The sequence below is a fragment of the Rhopalosiphum maidis genome, chromosome 1 (assembly GCF_003676215.2).
Source record: "Rhopalosiphum maidis isolate BTI-1 chromosome 1, ASM367621v3, whole genome shotgun sequence".
In the NCBI taxonomy this organism is placed as follows: Eukaryota; Metazoa; Arthropoda; class Insecta; order Hemiptera; family Aphididae; genus Rhopalosiphum; species Rhopalosiphum maidis.
In genome coordinates, this window is record NC_040877.1 from 14,245,191 (window position 1) to 14,265,464 (window position 20,274).

At 30.0% G+C, this 20,274-nt stretch overlaps 4 protein-coding genes across 4 annotated transcripts; 2 read left to right on the forward strand and 2 right to left on the reverse strand.

The window, feature by feature from the left end:
* Positions 1 to 4,570: 4,570 nt before the first annotated feature.
* On the forward strand, positions 4,571 to 6,990 carry LOC113549191 (dynein assembly factor 1, axonemal-like). Its single transcript, XM_026950375.1, has 6 exons — positions 4,571 to 4,661; positions 4,809 to 5,030; positions 5,099 to 5,241; positions 5,348 to 5,446; positions 5,648 to 5,712; positions 5,805 to 6,990. The coding sequence occupies exons 1-6, from the start codon at positions 4,571 to 4,573 to the stop codon at positions 6,988 to 6,990; spliced, it is 1,806 nt and encodes a 601-aa protein (XP_026806176.1).
* Positions 6,991 to 7,265: 275 nt separating this feature from the next.
* Positions 7,266 to 12,415, reverse strand: LOC113549194 (the record flags this gene model as incomplete). The annotated part of the gene is made up of 8 exons (XM_026950379.1): positions 7,266 to 7,376; positions 8,256 to 8,354; positions 8,778 to 9,204; positions 9,305 to 9,402; positions 9,489 to 9,581; positions 9,873 to 9,943; positions 10,116 to 10,172; positions 12,391 to 12,415. Coding segments are annotated over 8 exons (927 nt in total), but the record flags the coding sequence as incomplete, so codon positions are not given.
* On the forward strand, positions 11,561 to 16,099 carry LOC113549193 (neuroblastoma suppressor of tumorigenicity 1-like). Its single transcript, XM_026950377.1, has 7 exons — positions 11,561 to 11,646; positions 14,280 to 14,435; positions 14,543 to 14,767; positions 15,316 to 15,464; positions 15,541 to 15,628; positions 15,750 to 15,824; positions 15,949 to 16,099. The coding sequence occupies exons 2-7, from the start codon at positions 14,310 to 14,312 to the stop codon at positions 16,057 to 16,059; spliced, it is 774 nt and encodes a 257-aa protein (XP_026806178.1). The 5' UTR covers positions 11,561 to 11,646; positions 14,280 to 14,309; the 3' UTR covers positions 16,060 to 16,099.
* Positions 16,100 to 16,137: 38 nt separating this feature from the next.
* Positions 16,138 to 20,210, reverse strand: LOC113549192 (SET domain-containing protein SmydA-8-like). Its single transcript, XM_026950376.1, has 6 exons — positions 20,190 to 20,210; positions 19,101 to 19,367; positions 17,993 to 18,564; positions 16,803 to 17,176; positions 16,521 to 16,627; positions 16,138 to 16,388 (listed from the first exon to the last, which is right to left on the reverse strand). The coding sequence occupies exons 1-6, from the start codon at positions 20,208 to 20,210 to the stop codon at positions 16,230 to 16,232; spliced, it is 1,500 nt and encodes a 499-aa protein (XP_026806177.1). The 3' UTR covers positions 16,138 to 16,229.
* Positions 20,211 to 20,274: the final 64 nt, after the last annotated feature.

Here is a 20,274-nt window from a genome sequence, read left to right on the forward strand (position 1 = left end):
CGACAACTTATGTACTCATCCCCAAAAAAAAACCATGTGATTAAATCAATACATTCATTTGAACATTTAGAATCTAAAATATGTAAAACTAAGAAGTTTCTTCAATCTGTAATTTCTGTGCTACATATTATTGTATTAATTAAGCTTTTCTTCATATTGTTCAAACAACTCACTTGAATAAAGAATTTTAATAAAAAATATATATTATATATTTACTTCTACATTTTTATCCTATGTATTTGTTGGCAGCTCAATATTTTTTTTTATTTAAATAACTAGGTACCTAACAGTTTTTATTTTTACCGAAATAGTTTTATAATTTATAATAATATACATGCATTATTTATCTACATTATTATAAATTATGTTTATGTTTATGTTTAACAAAATTGTGTTTTTCGCCTATCCCTCTCTTGGAGTAAAATATTCTCAGTGTATTTCAAAACGATTGGGACAAGCAAAATAAATTACATAACAACACATTTATTTAAATTTTAGGACTAATTTTATTCTATATCAAGAATCATGATTAATAATCCTATGTGGTTCAATGTACGAGGTAGTAGATAATTACATAATATAAGTTAATAATTATTAATATGATACAATACATTTGATATTTACGATATTGAAAGTTTTATTTAATGATTTTTTTAAATTTAGAGTTGCTTACCTGTCTATCCCTCGGTGATATCATTTCAGTTTTTTTAATAACAGTGCCAAAATTCAAAAATTTATCTTTCTATTTATTATAGCACCTAAATACATTATGTATACAATATGTGGATAGAATAAGTTATACATTTAATATTTTGATAAATTAAAAAAATGGAAAATTTGAAGTTAAAAATAATTTTTGTTATGCTTACCAATATTATAAATCTTTATATAATAAATATATGTCTTATTATACCTCTGTGTATAATATATTATACGCACTATTGTTTTTAACGACCATCGTTTGAATATTTTAGGAAAGTTCAATAATTTAAGACAAAGGAAAAAATAGGAGTGCCAATGTACACCTTCCCCTCCAAATGTCACCCTTGTTCATTTTAAATCAATTAGATAGATACTATACTTTCATTATTTATTATTTTTGTCTTCGATATCGATACAATTATGGACTATGATAAATTATGATGTTTGTGAAATGTTATCTATTCAATATAAAATTATATGCTACTGGTAATAGTGTAATTCAATAATTGTACAAAAAAAAATATGTTTAAGTACTTTTGAATGCAGGATATAATAATTTTTGTTTTGATTTCAAATTATTCATTGTGATGAATATGGAGTAGAAGTTGGAAGAAGGCATAATCTCCACGTAATTTTTGTTAATAATATTATTGGGAACTTCAGTCCAACTTTTTCCAAAAAATAAAAATGCCAACTATTTGTATATTTCACCCATGTTCATTGCAAAATTACTTTAAAAATATTTTTATAAATAAATTAACAGATGTTTAATTTTTAGAAAACCATCGTTATAAGTTTTAACCATACAAACCTACGCATTATAATATATTTATAAACTACGTAACTATGTACGTTGTTGTTTAATGAATATTATTTTCTATAGAAACGGATATGTTTCATTTACCAGCTACCTATGATATTATCACTTATCAGTTATCACTATGGATACAGACGTAGCTTGTAGTTATTATCGACTAAAATATAAAGTTCACTCTCAATTCTAGAAATTAACTGAATTTAAAAAGTACTGTGAAAATAACACAAGCAAAAATCATAGGTATTTTAGGAAAAATGGAAAAAATTGATGAAATGAAAGATGGTTTTCATAAAAATCTTGCGCCTGGGTACGTTACAAAGTCGTTCATATTATATTGTATTATATTGTATTGTATTTGATTGTGATTAAACTATTAGATTACTATAAAAGACCATAAAAATAACTTGCTAAATCAACGAACTTATAAATTGCACATTGACATTGCGGTTTTTATAATAATAAACGCTATTAGTTATTACCTACGTGGCTATGTAATATCCGGTGATTATTTTTATCACGAATCACTTATTATTTCAAAAACTGTTAATATTTTTTTAAACATTTCTTTTATAATATGATTTACAGTCGAAAAAAAGCAACGATTTTTAAATTATTTTTTTTTTTAATGTATGTTGCTATTCAAAAAAGTAAAAATTAAAAATAATGATAAAAAATATATATAAAATAAAATGTTTATTTTGACTGTAAATTGTCGGAAAAATATTTTCTAAAACTTTAATGGTTTTTGAAATAATGAGTGTTTTGTGATAAAAGAACTTCCCTGTAGATATATTATATATAATAATATTCTACTCGTGAGCTTTTTTTAGTACATACAGGTGTGTTGTGTTGTTTTACAATTTCATGAATTAGACCATCGTGAAAAACACAAGTACTCCTCACCACCCACCCTTTTTTAAGTATGCGTAGTTATGATAACTGTAAAATGTAAATAGTATATTAGATACCTATTAATGATATAATATAATATACTTTTAGTGTAACACTTATTATCTTATAGCAACAGCTGTAAATTTGTACAAATAAAAAAATAATAATTTATATCTATATACTATTATATAAGGAGAAGTCGTTTTTTGGCGTTGTTAGGGATATCTCTGGATCTACTGAACTGATTTTAAAAATTCTTTTACTAATAGAAAACCACATTCTTTGTGAGTGTCACAGGCATAAATTTAGTCCGATAAAGTTAATTATTAATTACAAAATTAATATAATTAAAATAAACGTGTAAATTGTATACATGTATAGGGCACGGCGGCCCGTGGATTTTCGTGGCAACCTGACCTTTTTTTTTTTAAAAAAAAAACGAAAGAAATATAAACATACACATAAATATTTATGTGTATGGACTATAGAAAGAATGAATTACTTAAAAGTACAATTTAAAAATACCTAACTAATATATCTACATAAAAATTTGGTGTACGACAGGTATGATGTTCTTGATGCATTCCAAAACTGCTCAACTGATTTTGATGAAATTATGATCAATGTGTGTAATTTTGTTTCCGTCATAAGAGAGGATAATTTTTATCCCGATTAATGATCTCAATATTATATTACCTCTTTATTATGTAATTAGGGCTGTGCGATTATTTGAATAATAGATTGTTTTTAAATGATACATATAATCGGTTAATCGATCGAAAAAATGCAATGCTGGGGCGGGACAGTTATGTTAAGTTGATATATCGGAAATATCATCTATACATCAAGTCAGAAAATCAAAAATAGTTTTTATCCTTAAATGTTAGTATTAGGCAACCAAACCTAACTTGGATGCATTTTTTACGGGCAATAAAGTACACGGGGACAGCTAGTATCTTATAAAATAAAGCTGTAGTTATACAAATATTTTCTATAGTTATTAATTTTATCAACTTAATAATTTTAAATAACTATAGACCCTATATAAATATATAATACTATTCAAACAATTAAATACCCATATCTTTACTCAGTTGGAGCTTAATTTAATCTTGCCCTCTATCTGTATATAGTCTGCAAATAGTGCACAACCACTATTGATGCTATGATAGCATATATTTTATAAATTATATAGGTAAGTAATATGTAGAGTTAATGTGTGTATGTGTTATACTATACTACATTTATACAATTTACTATATTAGTAGAAGTATTACTGCATTTACTATTTAGTTATTATTTTCTATTGAAAAATTATATCTTTGGACTGACAATATACGTAATTATATAATCATATTTACTTATAGTTATATTATAAATAATTTATGATTGTATGTATTAAAAATTAATATATTTCATTATTATTAAATTTTTATTATACTAATCCATGTATTAAATATTTTAATAATAATAAAAAAAGATATTTAATATTATATTAAAAAAGTGTTAGAGAATCGCAATACAATTATTGGAATAAGAATGTAAGATGATGGTACACAGTGTGTCCCACAAGTTTTGAGACTATGCTTCTAAATCTATAATATACTAACCTAATCTATCTTAATGAGATTCTGAGTTGTTAGTATAACTTTGGTACACACTGCAGCAATTAACAGCCAGATTCCGATAAAAAAATTGGTTCCGATGATCAGCCACCTCCCGTACTCCCTAGATTTTAATCCACCTGACTATTTTCATTTTCCAAAACTAAATATGAAGTTGAAAGGAAATTATTTTGCAACTATTGAAGAAATTCTAGAAGCCGTAATGAGGAAGTTGAACACAATTCTAAAAGAAGAATTTTCAAGGGCTATGGAAAAATTGAAAGAACGTCCCACAATAAGTGTATACGATGTAACGGGATTAATTTGAATAAAAAATGTATTGAAAAAATGTTTGCAATTTTTTGCACGTTCTGTAACCACGTTCTCAAAACTTATTGGACGCACTGTTTAAATATATATACTAGCATAATACTACAATGGCTATGATATACTATATCTAGGAATGTATAGTTTACCCTAAATGGAACTATAATTTAATTTTTATTCTAAGTCAAAATATTAATCAACAAAATTGGATACAAATGTGATTTTCAGAATGACGAAAGAAAGGCTCAGAGAAATATGCAAGCAAAATAAATTGTACATTATCCCTCGTCACAATGATGTTTTATATCTCCATTTTAAAGGTGTGTCAAAAATATGCGTATATTGCGTAGTTCTATCTAAATGCATTATAATAATTATTTGAACTGAGAGTTCTGCTTAAATCTTAAAGAAATCTACAGATTAGTTATGTGTAACTAATTAATATACCTATCGAATGTTATTTCAAGGATTTTCAAAGATTGAAAACTTGGAAGAATATACTGGGCTAAAATGTCTGTGGATAGAAAATAATTGCCTTACAAACATTTCTGGACTCGAAAATCAAACAGAGCTTGTCGGTTTGTACATGCACAACAACGCCATCTCCAAAATCGAAAATCTTGATTGCTTGATTAAACTTAACACGTTAAATTTGAGCCATAATTTTGTTAAAATTATTGAAAACTTAGGTATGTACTGCAACAGTTTTGTTTAATTAAAAAAAATTGATTATTATTCATTTTTAAATAAATTTTAGATCACTTGCGGGACCTTAATTCGTTGATTATGTCTCACAACAAACTTTCTACAGCGAGCGATATTGCTCATTTGGCCAGCTGTAAAACCTTGTCTATACTTGATCTTTCATATAACTACTTAGACGATCCAGAAATCGTCGATGTAAGTTGATATCTATAGCTAACTACTAAGTACTAAGTATTAACTTTTTATAGCGGGTAATAGGTATGTATAATTTTCGTTACATTTTTGTTTGTAAATTTTATAGGTATTTACTAACATGGAATCTTTGCGTGTTTTGTCTTTAACTGGAAATAGTGTGATTTCAAAAATAAAAAATTATCGAAAAACATTAACTGTAAAATGTGTAAGTCTTAAAGTTATGTTAAAAACTAAATAGTATATCATTCTACTTGTTTGTAGTGGTACTACTCCATGTCTCCATGTTTTTTATGTTTTTGTCATAATAATAAACGTTTTCATGCTTATATCGTCTTTTGTTATTTAAAATAAATAAAATTTTGTATATTTTATATAAGTAAGTCAAATATTGTGTTTATTTTTACAGAAAGAACTTCGTAATCTGGACGAAAGACCAATATTCAAAAAGGACCGTTTGTGCGCAGAAGCTTGGTGAGAATTGATTATAATTTTAGTTGATAGAAATTCCCTATACCGAAGTAACCTATTTAGATAGGTAGTGAAATACATTTTTATATTTTAAGGAGTACGGGCGGGATCGAAGCGGAACAAGCCATGAGAACCAAATTAAACCAAGACGAACAAAAAGTTATTTCGGATTCCGTACGTGCGATAATGAGTATGCGTCGAAATAGGAATGTACAAATTACTCCATCGGCCTCTGGGGACAGCGGCTATCAGGAAGGTGTCGACGGGAGAGATTCTACGGACAGCCTGATCGTGTCTAAAGACTATTACGACGAATGCGATTCTTCGGACGACGATTCTGCCGACGATGGATCGCCCACCAAAGCCGCACTTCCGTTGGTATGCGAAATCGTCGATAATAACAACGGCGGAGATGACTCTACCGACAATTTTTTGACACGCGATAACAGTACCGATAACGATGGTTTAAGCGATCTTGAAAGTGATGTAGTAGATCGTCAGTGTGATCGAATAGAAGAATCGAGTACTTGCACTGCCACAGTAGACAATGGCAGCGGAAGCCAAGAAGACATCGATGGTTGCTATCCCTCGATTATCGGTATTGTAAACGATAGTAACGAATCTGCAGAACGATTGGACGAAAAATGCGAACACTCCGTTGACAGTAAAGTCGACACGTTTGATAGCGAAGTGGTGAATATCGCCGTAGCAAACAATACTGAACCATCTCTCAAACAGTGTACCGATGACCTTTTAAGTTCAAACGATTCGACCGATTTGGTCATTGAACGTACCAAAAACGAGTTTGCTTCTGTAGAGACAATTCACGTCAATGCCGAAATAAATTCAGACGAAAATGAAAAATGTGTAAAGACAAATTTGGATTTCAACGATGACAAAAATAGTAACGAAAACTACAATAATAATAACGTAATAAATAATCATTATCGAAGTTTCGGTGGATCAATCGAAATTAACAAAACATTAACGGTTAACATCAACAAAAATTCTGAAACATTTAAAAGCAATTTAAAAAAAGGCATCGAAGGTTTACCTACATTATGTTCGGAGCAAAGTATTAACACTTCGCAAATTTTATGCGCAAAAAAGCTGTATACCCTTGATATAATTGATCATAATAGTGCCGAAGAAGAATCGGGTTCATCTACAACCTGCAAATCTGATCAAAATCAAATTCAAGAAACTTCAATTCGACTTCCATGGCTGTTACCATCTCAAACTACAGAAGAAGAGTATTATATTAAAAAAAGTTCTGAATAAAATAATCACAAGCTGAAGAAAAATATGCAAATTTTTTTTTATAGTTTATTACAATTATATATTGGTTCTAGAGCTTTGATTAATTTTGTGGTTACTAAAATATTTTATTTGTATATGGTTATCTCATGCTGCGTATATAATGAACACTGACTTATTGCTATACCTACTTACCTACCTAGCTATTACTTAAAAGTGCAAGTCTTGTGATTTCAATATTATGAGTTGTTGTTAAACTTTATTATTTAAAAAATTCAATCAACAGAAAAATTTGTTTTCCTCGTCAACATTGTCTACATGTTACTTTAACAATTTTAAATGCAAATCAATCGTCATAGTCTTGATCTTCCTTCATTTCCAATGATTCCGTGAATTTCTTTCAATTGTTTCTATAAATTAGGTTCATTATTATTATTATTATTTTAATGAAACTGTATCAATATAATAAATATTTATTAGAAATATAATAAGAATGATATGTACGGTTATACATATCTATTAATATGTGACATTTTTTAAAAGAAAGTAAAAATTTTAACTTTTATATCCAACAGTTTAAAAAAAGACATTATACATAGGTAGGTACCTACCTACAGTTGTCTGTGAGGAATTACCCATTGCAATATCCCCTAAAATAATGAAGATACCTATCATAATTTTTTTTTTTTTTTATGAGACTTATAGGGATAAGGACTAAAAGAATTTCATATTATAATTAACGTTTTGATAAAAAAGTTAAAAAATAATTTTTTATATAATTATTTAAAAAAAATCAAAGACTACCATTTAGTAAAGTTTATTTTTTTGAAATATTTATTTTTCAACCTTTTATTTTCATTAATCTCGTGATTTTAATATTTTTTCTAGTTTTGAGAAAAATTGTGAATTATTTATTACCATCTAAGTGCCAGTGTTATCAAACACTGGGCCCGTATAATAATATAACTAAAAAAATAACGATGTTAATAAAAATAAAATGTTCAGAAAAATAAACTTCACAAAATAACTCTTCAATTTTTATGAAAATAATTAAATAAAAAAATTATTTTTTTAACTTTTTACCAAAACATTAAATTAAATTGAAATATGAAATACTTTTACTTGAAGTCCTTGTTCCTGTGAGTTTTTTTAAGAAAACTTAACTATCATATCTTCATTACTTCAGAAGATATTACAATGGGTAAATTCTCACAGGACACCTTTGTATTATATATTATTATATAATAATTATAACACAATAACACATAGTATTCATAGATATTACTCACAACTAATATTAAAACAATTTCTTTTTGGTTCTCGTTTGGCACTAATAACTGATTATTTTCATTCTCCAATTGTTTTATGTACGATAAGATCATTGATAACTGTAACATTATAGTAATTTTGATACTTTAATACCAAGTAGATACTTATTAATTTTTTCGATATTTATTGCTACCATTTGGACATACTATTTGATAAGTTTATATAATAGTACGTATACTGTATATTGAAATGTATTGGATGTGCAATTGTATGTTATAAATTATAATTTATGCGTCGCAAACTTGCAAAATTATTGTTTTTATGTAATTAAAAAAAAATTATTAGTTTTCAAAAAATTCAACTGTAGATTAAGACAATTAATTAAGCAACCGTGTTGTCCGCCTATTACATAATATTAACTTACATACAAATATATTATACAATAACGAATTTAATATAGACAAAAAGTGTGCAAATTGCATCATCATTATATCGATTTTCGACGTCAGTTAATAATAAATGTAAATTATAATATCGTATACCATATCGGAAATGTACTTTTCGACGCGTTTTAGTAATTTCTGATAGAAATCAATGCTAAGCTGTTGATCGGCGGTGCGCTTTTCCAACTCATCGACTTCTTTCGTTTTAATATCCACGTACGCATTTAACTGGTCGATTTCACTCGTGTGGTTACTGGTCTGCTCGGTAAAGTGCCATTGATTTTCGGTTATTTGCAAATTATACTGGTTTTTCATATACTCGGACAACTCCATTATCTCCGTCATGATTTTTTTATTGTCACACGCCTCTTCAATAGCGGCCTCCAAACCGTTTACTATCACTTTGAATCGGTTGATGTGACTATGGATTCCCGCCATTTTGTCAAATATGGTTTTAAAACATACATTATTTTCCAATTCTTTTTTTATTTTTCTGTTGCGTATTTCTTCCATTTCATTTTTAACTCTATATTTAAATAAAGGCAATGAAAACTTAATAATTTAAATAATTATTAAATTTATATGAATCAGATAGGAGATGCATTTATTGGTACTATTGTATATACTTGTCCGTTTCAACTTTGATCTGTGTTATCTGATTATTTCTAAACTTGTATCTGTTGGTAATTAAATGAACTTTATTCGTAATGAACTCGTTTTGTATCTAAAAATATTGTTTATTATAAAATATCTATTATTTGTTCTATAAACTTAACGAAACCCAAGGATGACACGTGCGCAGTAAATAACCTTTAAACCTTCGAACTCTTTTTCGATCGTTTCTAATTGTATTTCATTCTCGTGGTTCAATTTTAGTCCGTCGCCACCATCGACCATTGTCCACTACATAACGACAGAAAAATAAAATAAAAACACACGAACAAAAATATATTTAAAGTGTTGCACAATTATTCTGCAGAGTAGTTTAAAATCTATATAGTTTCCTGTTCCTATGTATACTTTCTATATAAGTTTTAAAAGTATTTTATAACAATATCAAACAATAAATTAAATTCAGATTTTCGTTGTACAGATAAAGCGAGTAGGTAAGTAAGTTTAACATCGATATTTATTTTATGATATTCGACTAATCTAAATTGAAATCTATATGAATTTATAGAACAGTTTTCGTACCGGCACTTCTTTTAAAGCATCTGGAACATCACTAATATCAGCGATTTTTCCGTTATCGTAAAGCTCTTTCACTAAAACAAGTAATAAAATACAGAATATATTATTATAATAATTATAGTATTACCTAATATTTAATAATGTATAATATTAGTCGTATAGATAATTACATAAACATAAATCAGTTTTAAGTCCACAAACTTATATAATAATTTATAATAAATAATATTTAAACGGAAAGTTTACTTTTAGTTTTATTGAGACAATCATCTGATTCGTCAGAATTTTCTGTATATTTTTCAGCTATAGAAACACTTAACATTTTTGTATTAAAAATATGTGTTTTTTTGTGTATTATTCGTTTCTTTATCACAGAAGTTGAAATTCTAATAAAATAAATATTCAGTAAAGAAATAATTATAGATACAGGTAAAATTATTTAAAAATGTATACTAAAATAGAACAATAAATATTAAATATATTTTAAATTGTAATCATAAATGATAATCACAACCATCAGGTTAATGCTACGTAAGTTGCTTCGTTATTAAAATAATTTTTAAGTATTATTCTCAATGTTTTTAAAAGGTAACAATGTAGAACATAAAATAAATATACATTTGCAAACATATCGTTTATTTCTTACCATTGACAGATCTATACAGTTACAAATAACAGTGGTTCATCAAACAGTAAGAACATAAACTGTATTTATTCAAATTCAAAAGTAAATATTTATAAATTACATTTTATTATTTTATTGATATGAATTTTCGTCGTTATATAACCACAATCGTGTATATTCTAAACAGATAATATGTATTTACATTTAACTGCATCAATAATTCTAAGAAAAAACCCGAATCTCTTTGACATTTATTACTTAGAAATCTCAATCGATGCTCTACGCACTTAAGTCTCTATGGGATTGTAAATAGATATTACGTCATTTACGTCATTTACTGTATAAATTATGCAATGATGATGTATATCATCTAAAATAATTCAAATTCATTAAAATAAACAATATTTTGTCAAAAGGAGTGTGCCTTTTTTATATGAGATAATATATATATACGAATTATAATAACGATCAAATAATACTTATATAAGCTGACATTAAAAAAAAAAAATGTATAAATATTAATATCGAAAATTGCGCGTTAAGTATACCTACCTAATAAAAATTACTATTATATGTGTTAAAACCAGCTTTCCTCAGTAAAGACTATTATTAATGTCTTATATAATAATACAATTACATGCATAATATATTATAATTTTAACATAAGTAGGTATGGGTTCAAAATAGTATAGTACTGTATTATAAAACTTCTTACATGTACTTATACTACCTACTTAACTATATATAATAACGTTTCTCAGATGTTTTTTATTTTACTTGTAAGTTCTGGGTTCATATGCATAAATTATGCGTATAAGGTAAAATTATGTATAAATATAATTTTGATAATTCTGCAGATTCTGGTAAATTTGACAATAATTGCACATTTAGATCATATTGTTTAATCTTATTGTTAATTCTCCATGTACAGGATGTACATGTATTTATATTTATATAATAAAATAATGAATATTAAAATGGTAATGAAATTAGCAGCAGGTCACTCGGTTAGCAACATGTTTAGTAGTTATATACCCCCACTGTTCAGCAACAGAAGTTTTTTTTACGTGTAGACAAGGAAATGATGGCGATTCAGCCAGTTTGTGAACTCAATTGAGCTGGTGTATAGTTCTCGGAAAATTAGTGTTTTTCGTAAGTATATACAATATTATTAATTAATGTTATAAAATTTAAATTATGTAGGCATCAGATGTTGCTTTTATTTTATTTTAAGACAATAATATTTATTAGGATTAATATATATATATTATTAATTATAATGCATAGTAACATACTTAAAATATGTATTTAATTCACATAATTTTTATTACTTAATTACTTATAAACTAATAATAATATTTATTAAACTTTAATTTTTCAATCTAAAGTGAAATTTGTCTCTGTCAACATATTTTTTTTAAATTTATTTTCAAGTTGCAACAAAATACCTATAATATAAAAATCTGAATTAATGTATCTAAAATAGAAAAAAAAGTCGTTAGTAATATTATTTATACAACGATACCAAATTATTTTTTGTACGCTTTATTATTTTAATTTATTACTATTTTTTTTATAATTTCATGTAATTCTTATGAGCAATCATATTTTTATAAGAAAAATTTAAATACTTAAAAATATATATATATTATACTTGTTTAAAATAGGATAATATTTAAAAATTTACATATTGTCAATTTGAAGTATAGGTATAACAATCGATCATAATATTTTAATATAAAGTGAAATATTTTAACAAAAAATTCATATTCCTATTTTTAATAATGTGGTAATGTATCTAATAATTTAAATTTTTGATAACTAGCTGTTAGTTATTAGCTGGAGTATGGACGAAATAAAGATATCTTGCTCGTTATTCAATTTTTTTTCATATACAAATTGGATTATTTATTACTATTTTTTCATTCATTTTTACTTAATATCGACTTATATAATATATCTATTAGACGTCAACGACAGATCCAAAAGAGGAGGGGACTAAGCTTCAGAGATCAACCATATACATTATACATACATGATCTTATTTTATCATAGAATTGTATAGACGTATAGATTAATATAGATTAATTATTTAATTATTTATGTACATAAATTATTGTTAAATAATAATAAGCGCAAGTGATAGGTTTGAGGTTTATTTAAAAATGTACAAAATTATTTGCGTGACGTTGTTTATCCCCTGCTCTACATCTATCATTTGAGATCCATGATTGGTAGATGTACATTAAGTATCTAACCAAATTTTTTTTCACTTTAAAACTGTAAAAATATTTCTATTAATGAACACGCTTAAAATTGCTTTATACTTTCGTGAAAATATAAATAAATGCATACGTATAAGAAAAAATATTATTGTCCAATGTTTCCGTCTAGACGACTCGACAAAACGTTGATTTTTTTTTTGTTGCGATTTTGGATTATTATCACTCTAAGTTCCTAAGATACAGCTAGGAGTGGGTATATAATATGTGCACGACGCTGTCGTTGAAATAACACGGTTTAAATAAATATGCCCAGGAGTAACGATTAATCATTGGTAAGATTAAAATCGTGTATGCTAATCAGTAAGCAAACCGGTTGGTCTGTGCTTATGACGGTAAACAGTGCCGGGGGAGCTTAAACCGTGTCCGTCACCTTTCCTCCGGTCGTAATTAGTTGCAATCGTCATGAATGGAACAATTTCTCGAGAAAAGACTGGACGGTTGCCAAAAGTAGATTTACTCCAGGTCGATGATCCCCGGCATAACCGGCTTGTATATATTTTTATTAATTCGTTTCGAGTGTGAAATAATTATGTAAAATAAAAGCAAATTTCCGTTTGTATGGACATCATAATTATAATGTACCTTGTATATACTTACCTAAACCTACACGCGTTTTTTAAATATTTAAATATTGCTGTGATATTCGATGCTGGGCTTTGCCGCAAATATCACAAGTCGTTTAGATCGATTCCGTGAGCCGTAGTAGTATTTTATTTATAATAAGTATATAATGTTTACACATATATATACACACGGTGTCTATACATAATATATATATACCTAGTGTCGAGATTCGGTTCATTCATTGGACCTCCCGTTCTCGCAATTAATATTATCCTACCTCAACCTAAGGCACGTCGTTTTCCTCGTGGCTACCTGCCAAAATATTATGTGAATGATACGATGTAGCAGTCTTCCGATGCACTATACTCGTAACTATATAGATGAATGATAATCTATACGGGAAACTGTAAGAATGTGAGGTTGTATTCGCGAGGTATCGTCTTGTATGTTGATATCGAATGGTGGTTTGTATACTTATTATAATAAATTACCTAATAATATAATGAATTAAATTTTGACTAATGACCTAGAAGTAGACGCGCCTATAAATGTATAATAATAATAAAAAATTAAAATTGTTACGATAACATGAAACATTTTATGGAAACTTTCACGGTATATAATATACATACAATGTATATATATATATATACTTTCAAGCGGCCGAGGACTGCAAAAGAGCAGATGGTAATCTATCGGTAAATAGTAATAAAGATAATATCATAAATGGTTACATGCTGTTACCACAAACAGCTTCACGTGCATTGAATCTCACGGTTTATATACTATTCAAATTTTTGCTCGGTATAGATAATATTATATAAATAAGCAGTTAGCTGTGATCTACATTTTGCAGCAATACACGAACCGCATTAATTATGCAATCAAAACCAAACACCATAAATTAATTTTGAATTTTTTGTTTTTATTTGGCAGGTATATTTAAAAAGATAAATCGTTTTTCAAATGATTCCGAATTCTTTAAATGTCAAAGTTATCATCATGAATTATTTGCTGTATACATTTGCATTGGTGTTTGGCGTACGAGTGTCTGAAGCCGGGTCGACAAATTATACTCTCAGACGACACAAGGTGCGTAGGGTACCGTGTAACAACTATACCTATACACGAATTGACGCCAAATTTTTATAATAAATAACAGTACTTGGCCTGCGAACGATACAATTATTAAATTATAGGTCCACAATATAGTTTTGTATCCTGACAAGCATTCGTGGTGCACGAGCACGCCCATTAAACAAGTTATATCCGACATCGATTGCGATCCCGTAGAGATTGACAACCTCGTTTGCTTGGGTGCTTGTTTCAGTTATTCCATACCAAGAACGATTCCGACCAACAACGGCGATGAAGTTAACTCATATTGTGACTCGTGCCAACCTGTAAACACACTATGGATTCCTGTTAGTATGACGAGCAACATGATAATTATTATATAACCATACAGGCAATATGCAGTAGGCAGTACGTACTTTCTGTTGCAATATAACATGTACCATTACTGTTTATAGGGTCATGTTTTAACTACTCATTATTTCAACAACTATAAATGTTTTTAAAAATTTTCTAAAGTAAAATAAAACTGTAGCTAGTAGTTTAAGTAGTAAAAATAAGTATAAAGTTATTAGTATTTACAGTTTAAATGAGTGCGCGAGTTGTAATAGTAGACCAACATTTTTCGGGGTAGGTTATACGTACTATACTTTAACCCACTCAGTTAAATTTTAATAACATTTAAATTATAAGGTAAAAATGATTATAGCTTCTCGTTTTTAATCCAATTATTATGTATCAAAAAAATATAATGTTTTGGAATACTAAATTAAAAATTGACTTTAATATTAAAAAAATTATAACTAGTTCTGCCCGGTGCCTGTGTTCATACACTATATTTATTACCCCCGATGAACTCGTCATTTGTTATCTATTATTATAACCTATATGGCTGTAGGTAAAACTGAAGTGCAGCGACGGATTGAATCACACGAAACGCGTACAGCTGATCAAAGAGTGCCGGTGTTCGTCCTGTAGCCGACACTGGGAACTGGAAAATCCACCGACGGACATCGTTGACGATGGACCATCCATACAGACATCGAGGTGAGCTAGTTGGGCGATTGCCGTTTGTTATAACTATATACCGATTAACTCAATGATCAGTAATAGAATGATTCAGATATATGCAACTGATGAAACTTGAACAAAACGAAAATGCCGAAGACGAACAGAACTCTACGGACGCGGTTTCGAGTGCTGTGGATGACGTTAGTACATTATATATTATATTATTAGTTATTGCAGTAAAAAGTTGAAAATCAGATAATACACGATTCTTCACTTGCGTGTTGGCAATTATTAATGTATCGTTATCACGTGGGTGTTTAGATACTTGACGCTGTAAACTTGACTAGACTGGCTTACGAGAAAAATATTTGGATCCGAGGTCCGCATCATTCGAAGGTGAGTGTAAAACGAAACAAATACATTTAGGTATTGTACTTGAACCTGATATTAAATAAATAAGTGTATTATATATAGTACGTAGCTACTATTATGATTACTTATAACAAACTCGGGTTTTCAGGTGTTATTAAGAAAAGAAAATATGATGAGCGCGCCGAACGTCGCGGCCAATGACGACATTGCCCAACAATATTTGGGAGAAGACACTGTCGATAAGAATAATAAACTTTAACACGGATTTTTAGCTATTTTATATAATTATATAGTTTTATTTTATTATTTGAATCGAATAATCAATTATAAATATAATAATAAATAATATTATTTATGTTGAATTTACAATAATATCATGCAATTTTGATGTTTAAAAAAGTCTCTTTAAAAATCTTCAAAAAACAATCATTACATGGGTACACTGCCAATCGATTCGTGTAATTTTTTTAGCAATAAGTCCAAATCTATCGCATTTTGTTTGCACTGGGCAGCCATTTGACCTTCGGGTAATTCTTTGGGTTCGTATTTCAACAAATTGTCAGCTTGTTCCAGATAAAACTTGGACCTCTGTAGAAAAAATAAATACATTAAGACTATATGATATTTAATATTAATATACATTATATGTAGTATGACCTATGCATAATAATTTATTATAAATCGCGCGTGGTCAAAACCCGAACTCGCACAAAAACTCACCAATAGAGCCTCCATTACGACATTGGTGTCTTGCTGGGATCTCCTGGCGTCTTCTGCCATTATGGCGTGCAACTCGAACATCAGGGCGCCCCGTATTCGGCATTCGGCTATCGATTCAAAAACAATAATACTGATTAATAAGCAGATACTTATAATATATATATATATATATATATATACTTAAAAAAATTATTCTTTTACTTGTACTTATACTTTCTACTCTTGTACAACAACGATATATACAACCTATAATAGTACTTAAAAACAATTTTCAAATCTCACCAGGAAACAACACGTCCGCTACTTTCAAGACTTTTAGACACAGTTCTCGCTTGTGACTTAGTTGTTCCGTGGACAGCGTGTCCAGTGGATGCCCTTCCAGCTGCCCGTAGAGTTGCGCCAGATTCAGACGGACTTCAGTGAAGTAATAGTGGTTGGGGTGCAAGTTTCCGGCCGATACGTAGTGGTCAAGAAACATACAACAATGATTCGGGTCGCGGCGGTTCATCGCTGCCATATCTCGGCCCACGTGGGACAGCGTGAGTTCGATCTGGTTCGGATCTGCAACCGTGGAGCAAAAGTTGCATGACCATTCGACGTCGAACGGGTCGTCGGTAGACGGATGTACATTTGGCAACGCGTAGCCCATACAGTCCCTGAAAAGGCAAATGCTTATAATATATTATATGCTTGTAATGCCCATGATATATTTTACATATTAACGATACAATCGCTTAAAAAGTATACAGATACTTATTTATATATACATATCACATACATAATATTATCGATAGCAAAAGAAAATGATCTTATTTAAATCGTATTTTACACATAATTGTTTATCATGGTGATGTTTTTTAAAATATTTATCATTTTTCAGTTATTTAGTTAGCGCTTATTTGTTTACCTATATGATAGTGTGTGTTTAAACTTTAAACAATCAGAAGTCAAGTCATTACACTCGTGGTTCTGAAATTTAGTGCATATATAAGTAATCGTATACAAGAGAATGAGCACCTAGAAACCACGTTTTAAAATTTTGAATCTTAAAGAAAGGCTTACACATGATTTATTTTGTAATAACTGTAATATATTCATTATTTATTCGTCGACTTACAAAAAACAAATAAAAAAATTTGTTTTTATAAGATTGCCCAATGCCCACTGGTCATAGAAATTAAAATGTGATTGGTATTTTAGACCTGTATTTCATTATTTTGGTAAAAAAATAACCTAAATAACGATGTTAAAAACCTGTGTCGCTTACATTTAATAGAGTTTAAGAAGGTGTAAACCTACGGTCATTTAATTTGTCCATGCAACGCCGTGCAGGATAAGCTAGTGTTCTGCAATAATTTATAAACCCTCTATGTATCGATTACAATGTATTATAATGTATATGTATGTATACCATATAAGTATTATCAATCCGACGAATGTTGGGTTATTAGATCGGTTATAAATAAACTCACTCAGTTGCGCACTTGACTCCGCTAAAGTACGTTCCGAGTTCCGTGGGGTCGGAACACCTGGGACACTTGCAGACGAAGAACTTCGTGTCAGCGAGATGGGCAAGCCGCTGCGCGGTGCCCCAAAGTACATCCGTGTACGATATGGACAGGTGTCCGCCACTCTCGACGGCCGCGGCCGCGGTCCTGATCAACAGATGACCGTCGCGCGTGAACGTCTTGGAGCAGTTAGGCACACAGCTGTGCTCCAGCATCGATCCTGTGTCGTAGATGGCCACGTACGGAGGATCGGTGAGAGGCACTTCGTGCCCGTTGACCTGCACGATCCCGCACACCCGTAGTATCTCTTCGACCGGCCACTCTTCCGGGTCCAGTTTGAAAAACCTACGCAAGTAGTCCGCAATCCATACGCGGTCCGCCTCGTATTTGGACCCGCCGCGACGACTGGCGCAGTGTGATTCCAGTTTGGTCAACTTGGCCCAGACTTCCGGGTTGTTGTGCTTCTGGTACAGGCACCGGATCACCGTGATCGACTGATAGCTGGGATGCGGATTCGTGAAGTCTTTGATCTCCACCTACAGCGGGACAGTTTACACGTATATTGACAGAGACATATTTTAGAGGCGTTGGAATACCCGCGGGGGCATTGGCTTCGGGCGCACGTTCCAAGAGGTTGTCAAAATCTTGAGATATCGCAGAATAGTGATTGTACGTATGATATTGTCATGATGATATAGCATAGATTTTTTCGTGATAATTATTATGATATAATAACTCATATACAGATATAATATGCGATTCACACCGTTTTCTTTTTACAGCTTACACGTACGCGCTTCTTTATGTGTTATTTGCTGATTGTTATCTACTATTATTGTTCCGCACGTTTTTTAGTCGTAAAAACTAAAAAATATTTAAATTTATTTTTAAACGGATCTTCAATCGTATTAACACATAGGCTATAGGCATACTATATACAAAATAGAAAAACGTAAAGATGTTGTTGATGAATTTATTTCTAATTCAGAACGGTGAATTTCTGCTGTTTTACCTAATCCCACCGACAGTATAAAACGTGTCCTACACATCACGTATAATATCCCATACTCACCTTCTGTTTCCTCCGCAACACGGTCCAGTCACATTCGGCCTTGTGCCATTCGTCGTCCGAACACTTGCTGTCCGAGCACATCGGCCAACCACACCGTTCGCACATCACCGCCGAGTCGGCGGTAATCGATTTCAGGCATCCCAGACATACGGGCCCGGTGACCTGCGATGGGCCACGAATCAGCGGCCGCTCGACCAGCGCCACTTGCCACGCGGCCAAGTCCACGTTGGCGGCCACATATCTACCGACCGTAGGGTCTTCCGCCACCTAAGTATAACCACGACGATATTAATCGTGGGTGACAAAATAATGACTTTTTAACCGCATTTGCAATTATTCGAATCTCGATTTTTATAATCACCTATCGAGAGGTATACACTTCTAAAATATTCTAACATCTTTTTATGGGGTTCAAGCGTTTAAGCCGCAAATATAAAATGTCCTTTGAAATATTTTAAGAATACAAAGAGACCAAACTTCGCGGAATCGAAAACTACCTATATTTGTTTAAATTTCGATTTGGCCTGATGTCGTTTCCGAAACAATTGACCAAATTTTAAACGAAAATTAGTTAAAAAATTGGAGTCATATTACACTAAAGAATAAAAAAATATTTAAAAAATCACAATTCAGCCATGTCCAAAAAATCACTCCATACAAATATTATTGTGCAGACGATTTGAAATATTTGGCTTGTTGGTATTGTCTCACGTACAGTCATACTCTCCTTATAAGTATAACCTTATGTATACCAAGGTATAAACTATAAGTTATAACTAGGTATTACTAGGTAGGTATAACTGTATGTTAATAAAAAAAAAAGTTAAAATAAGAATCTCAGATAGGGGTTCATGCCGTTCATGGCTTTTTGAGGATTAATTGATTTAATCTGAGTATGGCGAAAATTTATATGGAAGTATTTTACGAACGACACACAAGAGCTTATAAAATAATCTTATTTAGGTAGGCGGCGTTTTCTATTCGGTATGGTGTCAGCAAGGTAACGAGATATAGATGATACCTATTATACGGCTATAACTACTTTGTTTTAATAAACACAATAATATTATAAATCTCGTGTTCTCTTACCTTAATCAATTGTTTAACCATGGTGGTAGTGCAGATGGTTGCGGCTTACTAGAACGTACGAACACGGTGCATATCGCATCTAGAC